The sequence below is a fragment of the Carassius auratus genome, chromosome 3, assembly GCF_003368295.1.
Source record: "Carassius auratus strain Wakin chromosome 3, ASM336829v1, whole genome shotgun sequence".
Classification (NCBI taxonomy): domain Eukaryota; kingdom Metazoa; phylum Chordata; class Actinopteri; order Cypriniformes; family Cyprinidae; genus Carassius; species Carassius auratus.
Genome location: NC_039245.1, coordinates 17,533,982 through 17,555,427, shown reverse-complemented (window position 1 = coordinate 17,555,427; position 21,446 = coordinate 17,533,982). Strand labels below are relative to the sequence as shown.

The 21,446-nt window shown below is 37.2% G+C and overlaps 2 protein-coding genes across 3 annotated transcripts in view; one reads left to right on the top strand and one right to left on the bottom strand.

Moving 5' to 3' along the window:
• Positions 1-3,086, top strand: part of LOC113048922 (RNA-binding protein with serine-rich domain 1) — a 3,879-nt gene extending 793 nt beyond the window's left edge. Inside the window, exons 2-7 of one of the 2 annotated variants that reach the window (XM_026210895.1) lie at positions 338-493; positions 579-764; positions 856-961; positions 1,255-1,408; positions 2,120-2,261; positions 2,525-3,086. In XM_026210895.1, the coding sequence (XP_026066680.1) occupies positions 338-493; positions 579-764; positions 856-961; positions 1,255-1,408; positions 2,120-2,261; positions 2,525-2,654 (874 nt within the window). In that variant the 3' untranslated portion in view covers positions 2,655-3,086. The remainder of the gene's footprint in view (positions 1-337; positions 494-578; positions 765-855; positions 962-1,254; positions 1,409-2,119; positions 2,262-2,524) is intronic. The other variant, XM_026210904.1, reaches the window with a different exon arrangement.
• Positions 3,087-8,215: 5,129 nt separating this feature from the next.
• LOC113048906 (probable G-protein coupled receptor 139) lies at positions 8,216-17,612 on the bottom strand. Its single transcript, XM_026210872.1, has 2 exons — positions 17,022-17,612; positions 8,216-9,544 (listed from the first exon to the last, which is right to left on the bottom strand). The coding sequence occupies exons 1-2, from the start codon at positions 17,143-17,145 to the stop codon at positions 8,577-8,579; spliced, it is 1,092 nt and encodes a 363-aa protein (XP_026066657.1). The 5' UTR covers positions 17,146-17,612; the 3' UTR covers positions 8,216-8,576.
• Positions 17,613-21,446: the final 3,834 nt, after the last annotated feature.

Below are 21,446 nucleotides of genomic sequence, written 5' to 3'. Positions count from 1 at the left end.
ATATCATAATAAAAAATCAGCTGTTACATCATTATTAATCAAACTGTTTACAGTCATCTCAGATTGTTACATTTAATGCACTTTTTGTAGTGCTTATAGTGGTTATTAATAATAAGTTTAATCATTTCCATCATTTATTAATAACGTTATGTAAGAGTGTATATATTTAGTGTTTTAAATAAGTGTCCTTATTTCCCTCAAGCACATGGTGTGGTCTAAACAGGAAAAAGCTGTTAAGAGTCAAACCAATGGTATACTGAGTGTGACAGCTCACTAGTTTAGGAGGCACAGGCTGTTTTAAATTAATGTGATTCCATAGATTTGTTTGTTGACGCAGGGCTCCATCACCGACCAAGCGCAGAGAGCGTTCAGAGGACAAACCCAGGGAACGAGGGAAGGAGAAAACTGCTGGGAAAGAGGGAGCGGAGAAGGAGCGCGGCCGAGACAAGATCCGCAAGCGCCGCAGCAAATCCACCGGAAGCAGCAGCAGCAGGTCAGACGGGCTGCAGCTCAGACTTCATGTTAGTCATGAGATACGTTCACCTTTTTTTAATCAAGTGTGTCTCATTCGACCTCAGATCCAGCTCCAGCTCCAGCAGCAGCTCTGGATCCAGCTCGGGCTCGTCCAGCGGGTCCAGCTCTTCTTCTGGTTCCAGCCACTCCGGGTCCTCTAGTTCCTCCCGTTCGTCCAGTTCCTCCGGGTCCTCCGGGTCTCCCAGTCCGAGCCGCCGGCGCCACGATAACCGGCGCCGCTCGCGATCAAAGTAGGTTCTGGGCCTTTTGACCCCGAACACTTTATTCAAATGATGTTAAATAGGTAATGGTAAGAAAACAAAGCGTACTGCTTTTAACCAGGTCCAAATCACAAAAACGGACTGATGATAAAGAGAGAAAGAGGAGGAGCCCGAGCCCCAAACCCACCAAACTTCATCTGGGAAGACTCACCAGGAACATAACCAAGGTACGGTTCAAGATCAGCTCTTGAAAATAAAAGAATTCAAAATTTTAGATATCATGTGTCACTTTTTGCAAAGCATTTTGTTGCAGCTGAATACCATGATCAAAATTCAGCAGGCTACATAAAAACTGGACTCGATTAAGAGCTGTTTATGTGCTAAATAAAGCTACACAATTCTGGATTATTCATAAATGACATATGATGTTTTAATTTTAAATGTACCAGTCCTTATTCTTTCTTCAGTACTCATCTCTGCTGTATTGATTTTTGCTGATCTGCTTCGGCACTTGTCTTAGGAACATATTCAAGAGATCTTTTCGACTTATGGCAAGATCAAGATGATTGACATGCCTCCGGACCGTTTACACCCGAATCTGTCGAAGGGTTACGCTTATGTGGAATATGAGTCTCCAGAGGACGCGCAGAAAGCCCTGAAACACATGGATGGAGGTATGTGTGGCCGGATAAACAAAACAACTGAATTGAATCACTTGCAGGGTTGTTATCATTAACTAAAACCATAAAAAATTAAACTTGAAATAAAATGATACAAAAACTTTATTTTAGCTAGTTAACAAGGCATAATTTCTCATTTTCAGTTTTACCTGACATACTAAAATAACAAACTAATAGTGAAATAGAAATTATTAAAAATAAAAGGGATTCTGTGGGTCTTAATTTGAGACGCAAAATTGATGATTTGAAGTCTTGTTTTGAGAAACTGAATAAAATTAAAGTTTATCAGAATGGACCGTAAAAGATTCTATTCTATATTCTAAGCTATTTTTTTGTGTATAATTCAATATAATTATTGAAAAGCGAATGAAAATTGGTTGGACTTTGAAGTGTTGCTAATATTACTGATTATGTTATCCTTTAACATTAACACTTAACAAAACATATTGATATATTTCCCTTTAATCTTGTTTTTAAGTTTTCTTTAATTGTTCTTAAAATGTCTTCAGTGTACCTTTAGAAACCCTAATAGACATTTAAAGCAACACATTAAAGACCAAAGAAAATTACCAAAACTTTAGACATAAAAATAAAATCAGGAAAAAAAAGTAAGAATTAAACTAAATGTTATAATAAAGCTAAGTAGCATAGTGTCCAGTGAGTTGGATCTCTAGATGGGGTTTCTAACTCTCTTGCTGTCTTCAGGTCAAATCGACGGTCAGGAAATCACAGCCACAGCTGTCCTGGCCCAGAGGATACGACCAGTCCCGAGAAGACCGTCCCCTCCGCGCCGAATGCCTCCGCCGCCGCCCATGTGGCGCCGCACGCCGCCTCGCATGAGGAGAAGGTTGGTGCATTTAATACATTTTAGTCCTGCTGGCATGTTGTGTTTTCTGTGCAGGTCGATACGAACCAATCTGTGCCCAATACTCTCACAATACTCTAAATTCAATTTTAGTCCTCACTTCACATCTGTTTGTGAATAACTGTCCTTTCACATGGCATTTCTGTTTATTCGTCCTCATGCTTCACAGGGAAGACAGACCTCCTGCCTTTTATGTGTCTTATCAGTTAATTAGAGTGTGTGTGTGTGTGATTTATCTTTGACAGAGCTGACAGTCGTCCTTTTCCCAGGTCTCGGTCTCCTCGACGCCGCTCACCCGTGAGAAGACGTTCCCGATCCAGGTCTCCGGGTCGCAGGAGACATCGTTCCCGCTCCAGTTCCAACTCATCCCGTTAGCAAGACGCTGCATTCTCACGCATGGCTTGTCTTTTTGGCCTGCTCATATTTTAGTTAAAAACAACACATAAATAGTCCAGATGTTTTCCTTTTCTCTAGTACCTCAGGATTGTATGTGAAGGCCATGTTTTATAACATCGACGTTAGGGTGAATTGTTTTATTGGTTTTGTGTTTGTGCTTGATGCGCCATTTTTTTTTTTTTTTTTTTTTTTGAGAAATACAGCTTTTTACTGGTTTATGTTCATGGGGTTAGAAGAGCAAACTTTTTTTTTAGCCAAATGTTAACATTTGTTCACCGAAATTGCTTTTGATATTACAAACTATTACAGTTCCACAAAATTCATCTCTGAAGAACATCACCTAATCTTGTAAAATCTGATGATATGTAAGATTGAAAATGGAAAATCAATAAACCAGTTTAACAACTGAAATCCTCAGGCTGTCCTTTTTCTCACCCTTACGTTGTTTCAAACCTTTGTCTTTATTCCTTAAAGTAAAAAGAAATGTAACCTTCTAAAGCCTGACATCATAGTCAGAAAAATAAATATTTATGAACCGAATACCTTAATGAACCTTTTCTAGAAAATATAAATGCTTTTTGTTTATTATATTTGATAACATCAGGCTTGTATTATGATACAGAAAAATGAGGAAAAAAATAATCAGAGGCTCAAAAATATGCAGTTTGGTACAGATGCTGTATATAGCTGTAATTTAATTTCAAATTTGAAATAGAAAATGTTATTTTATATATAATTTACACTAAAATTGTAAATGAAATCCTTGTAGCTTGTAATGTAAGTCAATCTTTATAACAGTATAGCAGATAATATCAGTCGTAACTAAATCTCCCAACATGTCTTTGTAAGATATTTAAATGCTAGTTTTATGATCAAAGCTTTGTAGTTTTAAAACCATGCAATGCAATTCAAGAAAGATTGTGGGATGAACAAATAAATGTTCCTCAAAAGCCTGATGGACGTATTTGATGCAGTTTACCATGTAAAATTGTTGTATGGACAATCAAGTATTGATGTTCATCAATATAAATGTTATTCTTGTGTTAATTTTATAAAAATCTGTAAATATTTTTGCAAAAAATATATGTGAAGCATGATCTGAACGTGCACATTTTTACATTTATACTAATAGGCCTTTTACTACTAAAAAAGCATCAATCAGACTCAGAAAACACAAGGCATATAATAGACTGTGCAATAGGTTTTTTAGCAGTTTTGCTCATGTTGAGCATTTAGCAGCCTTCGAAATGTGCATATCAAATATGATAAAATAGGGTTTAAATGTTCACCAGTTGTAAATATGACTTTAGAGACCATTTAATGTCCAATTTCTGCTTCGAAAACTCTTTATGATCATTCTGATAGCATGCGAAGGCAACATTGCTCACATGGCATTTATGTGAAGCCCAAACATGGCAAAACTTGATGCGTTGGTCATTAATATGAATCGGTATGCATAAGTCTAATTAAGATTTATACTTGGGGGGGTGGGGAATATGCCAGTTTCACGCTCTGAGGAGCCTTCCAGAGTAATTGGTCACCGGTGAAAACATAAAATACAGTGATGTTCATGCTATAAGTGCTGAAGCTAAACAGCCAAACCTGCTCAGCTGGACTTCTGTGCCTCTTCATTTTATTCAGCCATTAACATGGACATTAAAACAGCACTTTATCAGCAGCTGATCCCCGGGGCGGACAAGCCCAGACGCTCGCGTTTGGAAATGAGCTTCTGTATCTGTGGCCTGCTGGAGATTGACTCGTATGTGTCAAGGGTAATGAGGCATGTTGGGTCACAAGCTTGTGGCTGTCAGGCACAATCAACAGAAAGCGCTAGTGAGAATTGTGCCCGGACAAAAAAAAAAGGGCCTTTTCAGATGAAGATGAGGTTTAATGTAAAGTGATGGATTAACTACTTCAATTGCCATGCCCAAGAGTATTATCATTATTGATTGAGAAAATATACATCGGAATAACTTGCATGCTATTTTCCATACCATACAGTACATTCACTGAAAATACGCAATACATTCACTTGCCCTAAGATTCACTGCTGATCAGCCAAACATCTTAAAGAAACTGTAAAATAGATGGCTGTGTACAGGAAACAATGCAAATATGCTCCATATTTGATCACATACATTGATTCTAGTACAAACATCAAAGCTTATCAGCCTCAAATTAAATATGTACAATATCCTCATTCAAATATGTGCTCAAAAATAGGCTGCATATGCAGACATGATCTTATCAAATTGATTAAAGAGTCAGGAAACATATTTCTTACCCTTTTATTTGTTATTTTTTTTGCATGAAGTCTGATCGTGGCTTTAAATGATCTGTCATATCAATACATTGGCAGTAAAAGACATCAGCTTTATGATTGTTCAGAGAAGAATACCGGAAATAAAAACACGTATTATTGGTTTCTGTTTGGCCATTCATCTAGTGGCCTCAAAAAGTATATGAACACAAAAGACACACTTAAAAATGTACAAACCTCTTTGCATTATACAAAATACCAAACCATCTAATGCAGTGACATTCAGACATGAGTCACGATACATTTGCCACTCCAGAATCTATAGTTCGTCATTTTTTGCAATTCATGTTGTAAAGTGAATGATCCGTGCAGACAATCTAGGTGGAAAAAGACAGAGGCAAATATGGTAGAAAACAAATAAGAAATAAGAAATACCAGTTTGGACGATATACAGTACAGACACTTTAGCAGCACCTTGACATCCTAGTCTATAATTTTGCTTCATTTGTATTCTGTACATATCTAACATTCAATATTACACGCCTTTTGCCTATATTTGACTGACATGACAGAGATCTCACAGGTTATACAGGTTAACCCTAAATCAGTAACAGGCTGAACATTCAGAACATTCTACTCATCAAGTAAAAAAACTAAGATTTGGTAAGACTTTACATTACAGGGTCCATATTAATGTAACTGATTACAACAGCAAGAACATTCAATATGCATAATTACAGGCTGCTCCAGAAAATAGCTGCATATTAAGAGCATTTTGATTACTGTTATACACACTTCATATAATTACACCTTAAAAAAACAACAACCTTGAAATGAAATGCAAATGTACTGACATTTATGTGCTTGCAATTATATTGTTTTAAAATGCTCATAATCCGATTCTTTTTTTATGTATTACCCAACAAATGTATTGATTCTCCCTAATTCTTCTTTTAATAACAATATCGAATGGCTATGTACTTTAATTGGCAAACAAATGAATCTGAATTTGAGAACAAACGCACCTCGCAGTCAATTCCACAATTGATAAGGTGAATAATTATTTAAGTTAATAAACACTGCGGATGTTTAATTGGCAAAAAAAAATATTTGAGATGTGCAAGACTTTGACCTCGTCATCGCTGTTTTCATGTTTATTAATGTTTGTTCATGTTATGCAGGGATTCCCAAACTTTTTTTGACCTAAAATATTAACTTGAAATCCCCAAAGCTAATATTTCAGTAATTTAACAACACGTTTGCATGTTGTTTATGATGTTGATTATAGGTCACGTATTTTATTTCTCAATAATTATTTAACAATAATCCCAATTAAATAAGCAAGATAGGTCAAAGGTAATCTAAAATTACTGACTACAGTTTTCATCATGTAATTGTTATGTAATATACCCAGTACCGCAGTTTGCATTCATGTTATACATTTTATAAGATAGAAAAATAGTCACATGTTTCATTTGAGTGTTTAAGTCTGTGTATGGAAGTGAGCCAGAGTTTGTTAAAACTTAAATTCATTTTTTTTTTTTTTATAATAGATTCACTCATTCCTATCAAGGGCATTACTGGACAGAGTGTGTGACCTTGCAAACAACATAAGTTCATATTTTTTTGTCCGTTACCCTGGAATTGAAAGATCAAGCGTTTTAAATGTGTAAATTAACTATCAACTTTAATGAGTATGCAAGTGTACGTGCCTCAAACTGCTCCTCAGGGCTTACAGACATGGCCACAAAAAAAGCCACAGTTTTGAAAATGGACGCTGTAATGGAAAGTGACCATTTCAGTCTTATAATAAATACATTTGTACACTTTTTTTACATTTCACCACCAACACAGCATTTAGCATTCACAGTTCGCCCTGCTGTAATGAGACAGGTGAATACAGCCTTGTCTAAGACAGAAATCATACATTTTTAAGTCGTCTAGCTTATCTATGAACATGTTCCCCGATGTATAGTTTAAATATATATGCAGCACAGTTACAGCACTCCAGATGGCAGCCTGTTACACCGCCCCGCAGTGAAGATAAATGAATGGGGTTTCCTCCCATAGCTCATTCTGGAGACAGAAATTGATTTTTTGATTTGAAAAGTGCTCTCTTTTTCGCTTTCTTTCTTTCTTGAGGCTGCCCAGCAAAGGATAAATGAGTGTGTATACGTGTATGGTAGACGTTGAAAAGTCTTAATTATTTAGTGTTTGTCACTGTGATAGAAAATCTGTTCATGTACTGAGCAATGAGTGTCGACGCTGTTTAGAATATTGATTTAACTAATAAAGAACGATTCCTCTCTAAAGGTTTTTTGTTTTTTGCTTTCACTGTACACTTAACAGTCAGTTGCACCAGAAGCTTTTTTTGCTGAAGCAGAAGTCGTTGTGTTTTTGTTATTCTTCTCCATCAGACAGCAATAAAGAAGCAGGTTTCCAGCACTGATCATATCTAAAGGCTTGATTCTTTAATAAGAGCTTGTGTTGTTTGCGACCGGCCCTTGGAGTCCGACAGCATAATAAAGGAAAATGCCAGCATGGCTTTTTAATGTCACAAAGGGAGGGAGTGCTCTGTCTCTGCACCGAGAAGGTGAGCGGGGAAAGATGGGTCACATACAGGAACATCTCGTTGGCGCCAGCTTTGAATCCCCTTTGTCTTACTGTAAAATGTTGCTTTGGTGTGCATTCAACTGAAACCATACTAAAGACAAGGGCTGGGCGATACATCAAATATTGGAGAAACTATCGCTGTGTCTCTGCTGAAGATAAATTGTAGGGAATATTGTATGTAGTGATAATATTAAAAGTTTAGTTTGTATAAGACAAAAAAGACCACTGTTATGTGGGCTTTTAAATGCTCCCATGGCCATGTGTGAGTGCTTTGTAAAAAATATCAAAGGTTTCTAATTTTTATGTTTAACAGCATTGAGCATTGTAACCACTCAAGAAAGTCAATTTCTGCCGCTGTATAACTGAACTGCCACTGAAGTCGCAACTGCGAGTTTATATCTGCCAAATCATTTTTTTTTCGCTATTCTGATTTTTTCTTGCAATTGCAAGTTTATATATTGCAATTCTGACTTCTTAGTCCAATTCTGAGGTAAAAATACTAACTTTTGTCTCAGAATCGCAATTTTTCTCAGATTTCGATTAAGAATCTCACAATTGTGATTTTTTTTTTTTTTTTTGTTCTGTGGCGGAACCAGGCTTCCATAATATATATATATATATATATATATATATATTTCTAAATAAAAATATTTATATATTGCCCAGCCCTACTAGATACAAACTCTTTAAATCACATCAAGATGTATATTTGTCTAATTGGACAGTCATTTCCTGGAATGTGAGCCTTTTATAATTTCTCTTTACTTTGAGATGAGTCTTTTTTTGCATTAAAATCCTGAAAGGCATTAGCATATTATCGCTTAATGACCTCTCCTCTTTTTTTGCCAGAAAAAGCACAATATTTTGGCCTTAAGATGTCTCTGAACCTGACACTCGATCTCTCGTTGAGGCACTTTCCAACAAACCGATCACCGCCTTCAGCTCAGCTCAGTCGGGAAGGACTTTTCCCAAGCTCGCCTGACTTAGTAGCCAGCATTATATTGGTATGGCATGACTCGAGCTGGCGTTCAGGAGGATATGCAAACTGGTTTGCCGTTCTTGTCGTACTGGTACACCAACATCTTGATGCAGTGTGAGTTGGCTGGTGAGATCCAAGGGCTGCTGGTGATGGAGAAATTGTGACTGGTGTAAAATGGTGGTGGCTGCTTCCTGCATCGGAAGAGGGCCTTTAGCACCATGCCAGCCATCCTGCGGAAACGCTTGCTGATGAAGCAGTACAGGAAGAAGTTGACACCTGTGTTGAGCAGCGCAAGCATGTTCGCCACGTCTGTGACCAAATGCAGCAGCCTGGCCGGTCCAGGCATTGCCGGTTGGGCTGTGTAAAGGTGGTAAAGGATCATGAGGGTGCGTGGTGCCCAAAGCACAGCGAACACTGAGGTGATGGCCAGCAGGATGGCCGTGGTTTTTCCGGTGGAGTAGCCACGCAGACGGAAGCAGCTACGGCGGCAACGGAGCTTGCGTACAATGATGGCATTGAGTGAGAAGAACACGGAGCAGGGGAGCAGGTAAACCGTTGCACAGTGGACCCAAACCAACACATGCTGGCCTGCGCTGCTGCTGCGACCACTGGCGCTTGTTCCCGGCAGCCCGTGCCACAGCTCCGGCCACCAGTAATACGGGATGCTGGTGATCAGGCAGCCAACGTACACCGCCAAGATCACTTTGCGAGTTCGGGCCGGGTAGGAGACGGTGTGGTAGCGCAGCGGATGGCAAACAGCGATGTAACGGTCCACAGTCAGGGGAACCGTGATCCAGATGGAGGTGTGGATGGAGGAGAACTCCAGCACCTGCACCGCTTTGTTGAGCGAGTGGGGCAGAGGCACTCCGAGAATAAAGTCCTCCAACAAGAAGTCCACGAACACGATCAACAACAGGACAAGGATGTCGGCTACAGCCAGGGCCAGTAGGTAGTTATAGGAGGATTTCTGTCGCCGCAGCACCAGCTGAGAAAGGATGATCACAGTGAGGATGTTTGCTGTGGAACATGAGAAGAAATGGAGAGAGCAGAAAAAAAAGAAAGAGAGAGGGGGGGGGAGTGTTGAAGTCAGATAAATGGCACTTACAGGTGATAAAATGCATCTTTGTTAAACTTATGGGTGTAGAGAATGAGTCATACAATATTGCACTGGAATTTCAGTGCCACAAATAGTAACAATATTTAGAGAAGGCAAAATCAAAAGCTGCTCCACATTTCCTACTGCAAAATCATACATTCATACATGCACACACACGTTAACGTGCATTTACAACATTAACATGCATGCGCTAATTAAAAACATGCATTCATTTTCATGCACATGCTTTCGCATGCAAACACTCAAATAACCATCCATGTACAGTCACCATTTCACATGCACACATTCACACACATGCAAGCATATTTGAAAGCATGTGCATTTAGACAAGTTCACGTGTGTATTCACAGGCAAAAACGCAAATACATGTAGTCAAATTAATAAGTTCACAGACATGCACTGCAATTTAGATACATTTGCACACATGCACAAATATTAACATGCATACACACATTAACACATTCACACAATCAAATTGACATGCATGCACATACAGCCACAAAGATCATACACAATTCAGAAGCATTTGCACGCATGCATTCATATGTGTTAAGATGCGTACATTAACATTCAGGTGCATGCATCCACACAACCACACTCAAATTCACACACATGCACGTTCACACTTTGACACACAAGCACACTCAAGTTAACACATATTCAAATGCATGAGAGAACTTGACCTTCTGAGACTTTGTCATTCAAGTCGTCCCTCTTCTTCCTGCCTGCCTGTTTTCCTCCACAGCTCTCACCTCTGTCTCACTGTGACCTTCAGTGAAAACTGAACAAGCAGCAGCAACATGTTCACTTCATCCAATCGCTGGTGCTTATGCAGTGCTCTACGTCCATGTCACAATGACCCAGAAAAAAGACCCAAGGATACGCAGAGACCCTCTAGCATCCACCCTTTCCTCTTCTAGACCTTTTCACTACCTTGCTTTCATCCAAACCAGTTTTGTTTGTGGGTCATGCACAGCCAGCATGAGATGTACGGGCAGAAGAAATGACCAGCAATTGTCATGACCTCTCACTGTGATAAAAAGAGCGTGCACACAAAAGCATTGCCTTCATTTAAGCCAAATCATTTCACACAGAGGTAGGGGACGCATGGAGGATAAGGCCTTATAAAAAATAAATATTCTGCGATATGTTAACCTAAAAAAGTAATTCACCAAAAGTTGCAGCAAATTTCCTACCATGGCCTAGCTGTATCCAATGGGCTGCTGCATGGAATGATATACTGGTTGAAAACTTCAAAGTGCTTTGCACCCATGGTGTGTCTCTGCCTGTCTGACAGTCATTCGTGCAGCTAATAAAGATGGAATTGGATTACATATGCCAGTCAGGAGTCTGGAGAATCGCACTTCACAGTTCCAGAACATCAGCTGATTACAAATTACAAAGACTCCAGCTTCAAACTCACACATACACATTTGCATAAACACGGGCAATCTCAGGCACACCAGCATCCTCTTAAAGACGTACACACAAATGGAGAGACAGACAGAGATAGGTTTGATTGATTCATTTGCATCACGTTTGAATAAAAGTTGCAAGTTTTACATATTTAGAACACACACACCCAGATATTAAAAATGTTAACTAAGACATCAATCTTTTGGTTGAACTCACAAACATTTTAATGCACAGGGGTTAGTCTTTCATAGCTTAGGAGACTTAAAGTAGTTTTTATTTTTAAGTATGTAAGAAACAGGGTGCACAACATGAAAATTTTCTGTATGCATGAAATAAACAAATGACCTACTGTACTACATGTAATGTGCTAATCTGACTTGTCATGCCTCATGTAAGAACTGAACAGTTAGTGATAACAGCTGTGAATCTGAAAATGTATCTTGTTTTTGCTGCATTATTTATATACCACTGCTAAATGTGGTTGATTAAAAAAAATGCGAAATTCATGAGGGAAATCAAGACACAAGTGAGTGTCTTTCTTCCGTGGAGGTTATGTAAATTAATATCGATCCAGAATAAATTGTTTGACTTTTTATTTTCATTTTATACATGTGATTTTTGCATGTGTAGAGTGGGGAATACGTCCCTGCTTTTTCTATTACATGTATTCCAACTAGGTGGTTGGGAACTTTCTTTCTTGTGTTTTTTTGGGACATTATATTTAAATATTGCCTCATGTTAGCATCAGGTAGCTAGTTAGCTAGCTAATTATCATGAGTTAACAATATGTATTCTAAAATCTATACATAGATAAACTGCATCCTCCACTTGGCAAATTCAGGAGAAGCGTCATTATTTTGTGTTTTAACTAAATTAAAAATAAACTCTCCTCACCGGTTGTGTTTAAAGGCAGGTTAGTTGACACATGAATGTATTTTCAGCCATGTTTTTTGATCGGCAAACAACCTTGAATTGGCCATTTTAGTAATGAGATGAGCCTTCAACTGTCTGGCTTCGATAACATTTGTTCTAACCACATTACATTTCCCATCCTACTGGTAGAAAGACAGAAGTAGCAGAAGTGAATGGCACTTGCTCAGAAAAACGGTTTCATGAGGATTCAATCAGCTGCAATGAAGTGTGTGCCTAGTATCGCCGCAGGAAGACAAGATGAACGCATATAACGGGTTCAGAATGATTATCTTTTAGGTTATTACTATTAATTTTGTACTTTTTTGTACACGTTTGTCAATATTATGTTTTGATTTCTGTAATTTGATTTTCTATCTGTTAATGGTATATAAATTAGGTTTTACAGAACCTTGACCTAGATTGAGCTATAAAATGAATTTGAACCAGTCAAACCATTTATTTGGGAGAGAATTTAAAGAGATGTGTTTGAGTTCATTTTAAGATCTTTGACTTTTAATCTCAAACTTTGGCATCTTAGCAAATCCGAACATAATTGAGAGAGCTCTTCTGAAATTCGTGTGAGATACCTGGGCTCTTTTTAGCAAGAGAAAATCCTTAGATTCAGGAGACAAATGTCTTCTTTTGATGTCATTGCTTTCTTAAAGAAACAACTAAGATCTCATTTTAGATTTGTCTTTCCTACGGGCTGCACAAAACAAGCTTTCCAGCGTCAAACTCAATGATTTTTTGTTCTGGATCACAAACAGGACAATGAAGGTTATTTGTGTGTCTAAATTCAGTGACAACAGCCTGAACTCTATTACAGCTGAATTGAATTATTTGATTTCTTCTTCACATTACTATTGATTGTTTCTAGACATAGTAATGATATTTTTTTAAATGAAATTCAATAGCTCATTTCTCTCTCATTTGCATCAAATTATGTCGTTTTTGAAATTTAGTTTCCAGTGTTGGGAAGATTATTTACAAATTTTAGTTACTGATTCCAAATTACATGACACTATTATAGTTATTTTCGTAATATATTACATTACACATTTTAGGTTATAGTTTTGGTTTCAGAAGTTTTTTTTTTTTTTTAATAGTCTCAAAGGCCGTTCACACCAACCATGATGACTACATTTACATTACATTAAGCAGACGCTTTAAGCGGCTTAGATTCAGACTATAGTTTTTCTACCATGTATGTGTGTTCTCCGGTAATCGAACCCACAACCTTTTGCGCTGCTACACAATGCTCTATCACTGAGTCACAGGATCTTATGCCTATAAAGATATATTTCTAAAAATCATTCTCAGTATAAAGAATAGTGGAGTCCACATTACAGTACAACTCTAACGATAAAGGCACAGAGAAACAATATCGTTGAAATCATTTTCAGAACAATTCTTTCCAGCTGATAAATGACAAAATCACAGCCAATCAGAATCCATCCTGCTATAACGATCTTGAAAATTTAAAGGGGCAGACGCACAGGTGCTTAGAATAAACATATGATATTGTTTGCTGGTGTGGATGCTAATAACGTTATCTTTATTGTTATCGTTCTTGGTGTGAATGGGGCTTAATAATTGTAATGTTGAGTGTTCGTTTAATTGTGAACATTTGTTTTGTTTTGAGTCTTAAAGTTATTGGTGGTCTCTAACAAATTGTGTCTGATCTCGATTGTGTGGATCAGTTTTAATTCTCGCAGACATCTTTATCTAAGTGTGTTCATGTGAATCAGAGTGTCACTAAGACTGCGATCCAACATAAAATCCAGATTCACCAAATCCAGCTCTCTGCTCCTTTTTTTTTCTTTCCTTATCCTCTTTATTCTTCTTTTTCATCTCCACTGTCCATTCAGCTTTTGTTTGTGGATTTCTCTTTCGCTGGATTAATCTCTCCAGATGCCCCGCAGAGAACGTACTTTATTTAGACAAACAAAAGGAATCCTTTGCGACCTGGAGGTTGTACATTTCCTGACATTTCGATTTAGCTGTGGTCAACACCGTAAGCATATTGATTTCACTTGACTCTTTGTACAGGATTCTGAGGCCCAGAAAATTGTAATGGCTCAGTTTGCTTTTAATCCACATGCTCGTCTGTGTCAGACTAGAATAATAGAGTATTGCTTACAGTACATACTGCATTCTGCATGCTATTTTTCATAATGTAGTATATACAGTATTTAGTAGCCATTTGAAACAGTTGAAACAGTATACTACATTGTTGCCACATGACCTTACTGTTTTGGAAGTTTTGAAACATTTTTTATCAGTCAACCTCACCAATGATGGTTGGTGAATTGAGCCCCCAATAAACTCACATGTGTCTCTCCTAGAGTTTGCGAAGAGATCTTAGCAGTGTCTCAAAATCTGAAAAGATACTGCAATGAAGCCTGCACAAAGTTTTCCTCTGAGTTCATATTAAACTCTCACCCTAAAAGTTTGGCCTGACTTGCTGATCGTCCGGACACAAACACTTTCCTCTCCGAGAAGTTGAGCTCTCAGAGCGCCCTGGATCATTTACCTAAATTGAAAATCATTTGCTCTACCTCTTAACTGGAGTATAACACCACCAGGGTGATGTAGAGCCGGTGAGAGGATCGTTACTGCGGATCTGTGACCTTCCTGCAAAGGTGATGTTATAGTCAGCTTCTGGATGAAAACCCTTCATCTTCAACAGAACCAAAACACATAAATCAAACAGTCCTTCAAAGTCGAGCCTTCAGTGCGAAAAAGGCAATGAAATAAGACCAACCTCTTCCAATTAGTGACCTTAATGAGCCTCGACCTCTAGCGATCAATCGAACAGACATGAGCTCATCCGACCGCACTGGGTTCTACTATTATTTTCTTTTTTAGTCTTTACATTTCATTTTAACAAGTTGCCATGCACTTCACAGCTGTGAAGTTGAACATGAAATGTCACAGTAATAAATTAAAATTAATGTGTCTTATATATGTTATTCAAGGTTTTTTATTATTTTTTTATTTTTTTTGGTTTTAATATCTGGCCTTTATTTTTATTTTTTTATTTTTTGGGTAAAGTATGTCAAGCAACCTGCCCCTGTTGGCATGTGTCTAATTAAATAGCTTCTAACTGACAGCTGAACATTGTTGAACAATTTTTGACATAAAAGCCTATTTACTGTATTTAGCTGTTCCAACTCTGCACAAGTAATTTAATTTTATTATTTGCACACAACATACCTACTGCTATACTTCTACTGTTAAACAACATCTATATATATATATATATATATATATATATATATATATATATATATATAAATATATGTGTGTGTGTGTGTGTGTGTGTGTGTGTGTGTATGTATATATATATATATATATAGTTATCCGTCAACTGCTAACAAAAACTATCACTCTTCATCACTTTCATCTTTAATCACACCTATTTTAGTCAGCCTCTCTTTCTTTTTCATTCCCTTTCCATATGGTATCTATGCTTTTCTCACTTTCTGTGTACAATGCTTTTAAGAGGTTTTTCTTCTTCACCTCCTCTCTGTTTCTGCTTGTTTTATCTCCTCCATCTACTCAAATCACTGCCAGGTGTGATGACTTTCACACAGTGTTGAATAAAGACTCAAATCTCATCTCATCTCATCACATCCCTATTTGTCCCACCAACCCGTGTCGGAGTCGACATTCAAGCTGCTATTTAGCAATCAAGTAACAGGAAGACTGCCTGCCTTCTAAAGCAAATGAAAATATTTGTGTAAACTGCTCAGGCTGAGTGCTGTGCTCAAGGGCACGGCGATTTATCTCAATCTGACTACGAATCATCCCACTGAAACTGTGCCACATGGCGTCCGACCTGAAAGAGAAGCTTCGATTAAAACGATCAGCACACCTTCAAATAATACCATTAGTCATAAATGAGCAATCAACCTCCAATTGTGCAGGGACAAAATGTAATTTTAGTGTCCAGGAGGATGAATATTAAGCTTGAGGCCAATTAATATGAAGACTACTCAAGACGTCTAATGCATCATCGGTCTTGCTCTCCAGGTCACTCCAGTTAGAGCCGAATCTAATTTGTGCATCTGTGGAATAACAGGAATTGTTCTTGCTGATATTTAATGTGAGACACTGAATGTCATCGATGACCTTTGGAAACAGTGTTTCTCCTCAGTTCTGATGCCAATATGGTTGTATCTCACAAGGTTACAAACCATTTGGTCAAGGATGCTACTATATAATCAAGATTAAGTGGGAGCAAAAGCAAAGTGCGATAATAAATACACAGACAACGTCATGCAATAACGTATTGTATCTAATTAATCAATATTTTAAGAATCTGCTTGAAAAACCTGTGCTGATTGGCCACAGATGTACATTTTTGGAACCATGCATTCATCTTATATATTGTACTTCACAAATGCACATAAAAACAAATTCAGATAAAAAAACATGCATTGTGCACTTAATAATCATAAGTTTAAGAATCTCGATGAAAAACCTTCATTACAGATACAAATGTGAATTTTTAGGGTGATGCACTTCTCTCACCCCTTTGCTCTTCACACATTCATATGCAAAATTATGCATAAAAAACATCCATTGTGCACTAAACAGTCCAGATAACGTTGGACCAAAAAAATAATATCATAGTGAAAAACTTGCATCGATTGACCACAAATGTGAATTCTGGGGATGATGCATTTGCCTCAGCCCTGTGCACTTCATTGTGCACTAAATGATACAACTTTTAAGAATCTGCATGAATAATCTCCACTGATCGACCACAAATGTGAATTTTGGGGACAATGCACTCCTCTCACCCCTATGCACTTCATATATGCACAGACAAACAGACAAACATGGTTTATGCACACAAAAAAAAAAAAAGAAATCTAGATTTTAAGATTCAATGTGAAAAACCTGTATTGACGGGTACGAATGTGAATATTAGTGACAATGCACTCATCTCACCCCATGCACGTCATGAATACACAAAGTCATGCATGAACACATGCATTGTCAGACTATTAATACAGAAAATCTTTCTTGCATATTTCTTACCAGGCAGGCCGAGGCACAGCAAGGAACTGTAGTAGATGACGGGAAACTGTCCAAGAGGGCAACCACGAGGACTCCACGAACTGGAGTTGGTGGACAACACGGTGAAGATGTGACTGTGCTCCATGGCCTCTATGCTCTCCTTCAAGATCCAGAGAGGAGACAAACCACAGCCAAACCGCTGGACATTCAGAGGAATAACCAGCTGACACGTGTGGGAGCCGGAGGATGACTGCGCAGCAGAGAGACACAGACGATGAAAGGCGATGGAGCCAGCGATGTGATGGGAAGAGAGGCAGGATGTGAGGAAGATTGTGTATGGGAGAAATGGAGAGAGAGAGAGGGAGGGAGGGAGAGAGAGGTGTGTGTGTTTGGGGGGTTGACATGAGCACAAAAGGGGTGAAAGTAAGTGACGGTGGGGAGGGGGGCGTGAAGGAAGGGAATATAGGGACAGCGAGAGGCGTTAAGTGAGGACGAGACGATTGGTGTTGACACCACTGAGAGGTAATTTCTGAGCTGACACACTCGGCGACCCAGATGTAAATAAGAGCTCTAGCATGACTCGACTAGTTCACACCAGTAACACATACAGTAAGTCCACACCGCACCTGGGGGACATGGTTGCATTTTGCAACTTGTGAATTTTGTCATTATATTAGGAAAAATTGAAAGTAGCAGAAGCTCATAAAATACATTTTAATAGGCTTAATAAATCATGAAAATGACTAAAGGAAAATCTATCTACTAAAAAAATTGAAAACAGCTGATGTTTTCATACTCTTTGCTTTCTATCCAATATTATATATATATACAAATGCAATGAAAATACAGTTATCGGTAATCAGTATCATCGAGTAACAATAATTTAAACAATTATTAATAATACAAAATATCTAGGATGCTTTTGTTGTTCATTTTAATTTATATTTTTATAATAATTATGAATGATACCACTTTAAAAAAAAAACGAGTATTAAAAATAAGTATTTAAAAATGTTGTACTTTCTGAAACAGATATCAGATATAAATATATATAAATGAGTAAATTAATTATTTAATTATATATATATATATATATATATAAATGTTAAAATGTATTGTAAGAGATTTTGAGATTTTCACTGCTCATTTTATTGTCAGGTATATTTTATGTAATTTAATGTTATGTTTTAATGATACAGTTCACATTTGCTGCTACAGAACAGCACAGTACAGTACAGTAATCACCAAATTAATGTCCAGATGCCACTTTTCAAGAATGATTAACTTGCTGTGTTAATTTGCAGATTTTTACTTTTTTATTTATTTTTTTCTTACCGATATGAATACCAGTATTTTAAATGCATTAATTGCATAAAATAAACATTAGGTAGAGATAGGCCATTATTGAAAAAAATGTAAATTGTTTTTTTTCTTCACAAAAATATTATTATTATTATAAATTAAAAATCTAGTTTGTGCACTGTGTATTTACAACGATAATGTTGGAATTATGTTGAGGTTTCAGTTTTTCTTTATCTAAGTGTGAGTGATGCTACAGTATATGGTTTCAGTGCAGTGCTATGCATTTTTAGGGTTTTCTGGGTGGTTCCTTACTGTACTTTTATTTCTTTATATGTATTTTTTTACTTTACTTTTTTTCTAGATATGTATTTTTCACATTTTACTGTCCACCTAAAACAAGAGCAATCTGATCACACAACAAAGTTGCATCACACCTCTCCTCAACATGATGCATGATTTGAGGACTCATTTATGTCTTTAGCACAGTGTAACATCATCAATGATACACAATAATTATATGAACAACAAGTTAAATGTTCAACGTATATTAATAACCTTATTGTTGTAAAACATAAGCTCAAAGCAATTTCACAGTACCTTCATTTCCTATGATTCTTTTTGCATAAATAATCATTAAGATACCAGTCAAACACAGCAGTGATTGTATGACATTGATGGAAAGCACATGCTCTCCATTGCTATGGGTCACAGGGTGCATTTCTGCGGCACCTGTTTACTTAGCATACTTGATCAGTCATATGTGTGATGTGGAAGGGAATGCCTGATTTTCTCCATGCCGTCCTTCTCGTAAAGTCATTTTCCTACAGCCCAGTAAATGAGTGTGAAGTGATAGAAAGAATACGGCGGTTTAATAAAATATAGCTCAGTGACTTGCATTGATTACTGAGAGTGACAGAATGGCAGGTCTTTCCTCAAGCTCACACACAGGCCTGAGGCTATAAAGCACACACACACACACACACACACACACACACACAAAACGCTCTGCACTCAGTGATCTACTTTACTGATGTCCCTTGCTTCTTTGAATGCAGAACAGATCTTTAAAAATAATAATAACTGGTATGAATTTATTAATTTAACAGTGATTTGACTATTAATCACTAGATGGGACCATATTGGATCACTCTAATGAAGCTTCACGTTTATGGCACGAGTTCATTTTTTTATTAATAATCAATCACAAGCTTTAATAGCAGCCTGGTATGCATAGCATAACTGTTCAATTAGATGTTTGATTTTGGTAAAGGGGTGAAGGAGTTCACACATAGCGCTTCAGTTCCCTGCCGTCTCTCTCCTTCAGCTGTGTTCATCCTTGTAAGTAAAAGGTGTGGATTGAAAAGATTCAGTATAGAAATAAACTAGAATTCCTGCATGTAGAATAGGACAAAAGTGGGTGAATCTGAACTAGAAAGTTAGGAGAAGCCAAGCATTCGAATAATGTTTCTTTTTAATTGTGAGTGTAGTTGCATCTGTTCAAAGTTTCATTTTTATTCATTAGCTTGGGTTAAACTAATTTTACTTTGTTGGATCAGCAGCTATGCTAATGATGTCTGTATTTTGTTTCTATGTTTTGCCACGGGATTCACATCCCGTGGTAACTAGGATTTACACAAGCTCCAGTCTGGATCCAGAACACCTGAGAAGAGATGATGCTGACCCTCAGAGGACCCCAGATGATGCTAACCTTGAATCAACAAACAGAACTAACAATTATTGCTAAATGTGTGACTGAATCATATAATAACTTAATTAATAATATTGATAGTTCATCGTCTAGCTGACTACGTCTTGTATTATTATTATTATTTTTTCTAAAATCCTGTCAAATGTGCACAAATTACTAGCTACTACTAAATATTGTAGAAACATAATTTTCTGTAAAGTTGCTTTGTAACGATTTATTTTGTAAAAAGCGCTATACAAATAAACTTGAATTGAATTGAATTGAATTGAGAACAGCATCACACCTGTTACTGTGTTAAAGTAGTGTGAAGATTCAGCAGAGTGAAGACTTTCTCACTCAATATCTCAAGTTTAATCGCTCAAAAAACAGACACGTGTCTGAACCTGTCAGAATGAGAGTGATACTTGTGCTCTGCTGCAAAACCTAGTGAGCCACCATTTACACCCTTTACACACAAACTGACCACCATATGCAACTTTCGGATTAAATCTTTATTTATTTTTTAACATTGCGGAATGAAACACAGGATTGTGGGCTATTAAAGGCAGCAAAGGATACATCTATGCTTCCTTCAAACATCAATCAGATGAAAGTATCTCAGGAGGCAGGAAGTAAAGCTAACTTTGGATACAAATGTAAGACCTTTTAAAGATTTGCACTTCACATTTCAGCCTTTAAACATTTTTTAAGCAAAAGGGATCAAAAGTATAAATTATTATAGTAATTGAAACAATTATTATCAATTAATTATTCTATAAAATAACATATAAATATATATTAGTGTCTTAATTTTTTTAGATTTTAAAAATGCATTAGCTTTTTGTCGATCCACTGGCTCATTATTTAAAAATATGTAGCAAAATTAGCAGGTGGACTTATTGAAAAAGCTAATTCATTCTCTGTCAGCAGGTTTCACTTTCGGAACTCTAGAAATATAGAAGTTTCCCCGGTAACTGCAGTCTATACAAGTCCCACCCATGAGGCTGTTTGACTGACATGTGAAACAACCAATCACAGGTCGTTTCATTCATCGTCATGTTTCGAGCTGTGGAAATGTCGCCACAATAACAGACCGGTGTGTTAAACTCTTCAACATATTTTAAAAATTCTATGATAGGAACTAAAATAAAATATTTCATATACTTTTGAAAATCCAGCATTTAGTTTATCCAGATAAGCATTCATTGTCACAGTTGTAAACACAATGGCTTTCTTCTTTCGTGAGGGGGTTTAGCACCATGGTATCTTTGTTTCCAGGTGGAACATTAAAGAACGCGACACACACGTATTGCGGAAATCCTGTAGAATTCAACCAATCCGATAACGACTGAAATTCCTGAAGCGTTTCCACTTTTGTGTGCCATATGCATCAGATGTTCAGCCAATGGTCCGTGGATGTGAAGTCTGAGGCTTAGACTAATAGAAAGCTGACACGC

Excerpts from the sequence above, each read along its gene's own strand:
- LOC113048906 (XM_026210872.1), bottom strand. The coding sequence starts at position 17,145 with ATGGAGCACAGTCACATCTTCACCGTGTTGTCCACCAACTCCAGTTCG. Across the intron at positions 9,545-17,021 it reads GCTGTGCCTCGGCCTGCCTG|CAAACATCCTCACTGTGATC; the intron begins GTAAGAAATATG and ends CATGTTCCACAG.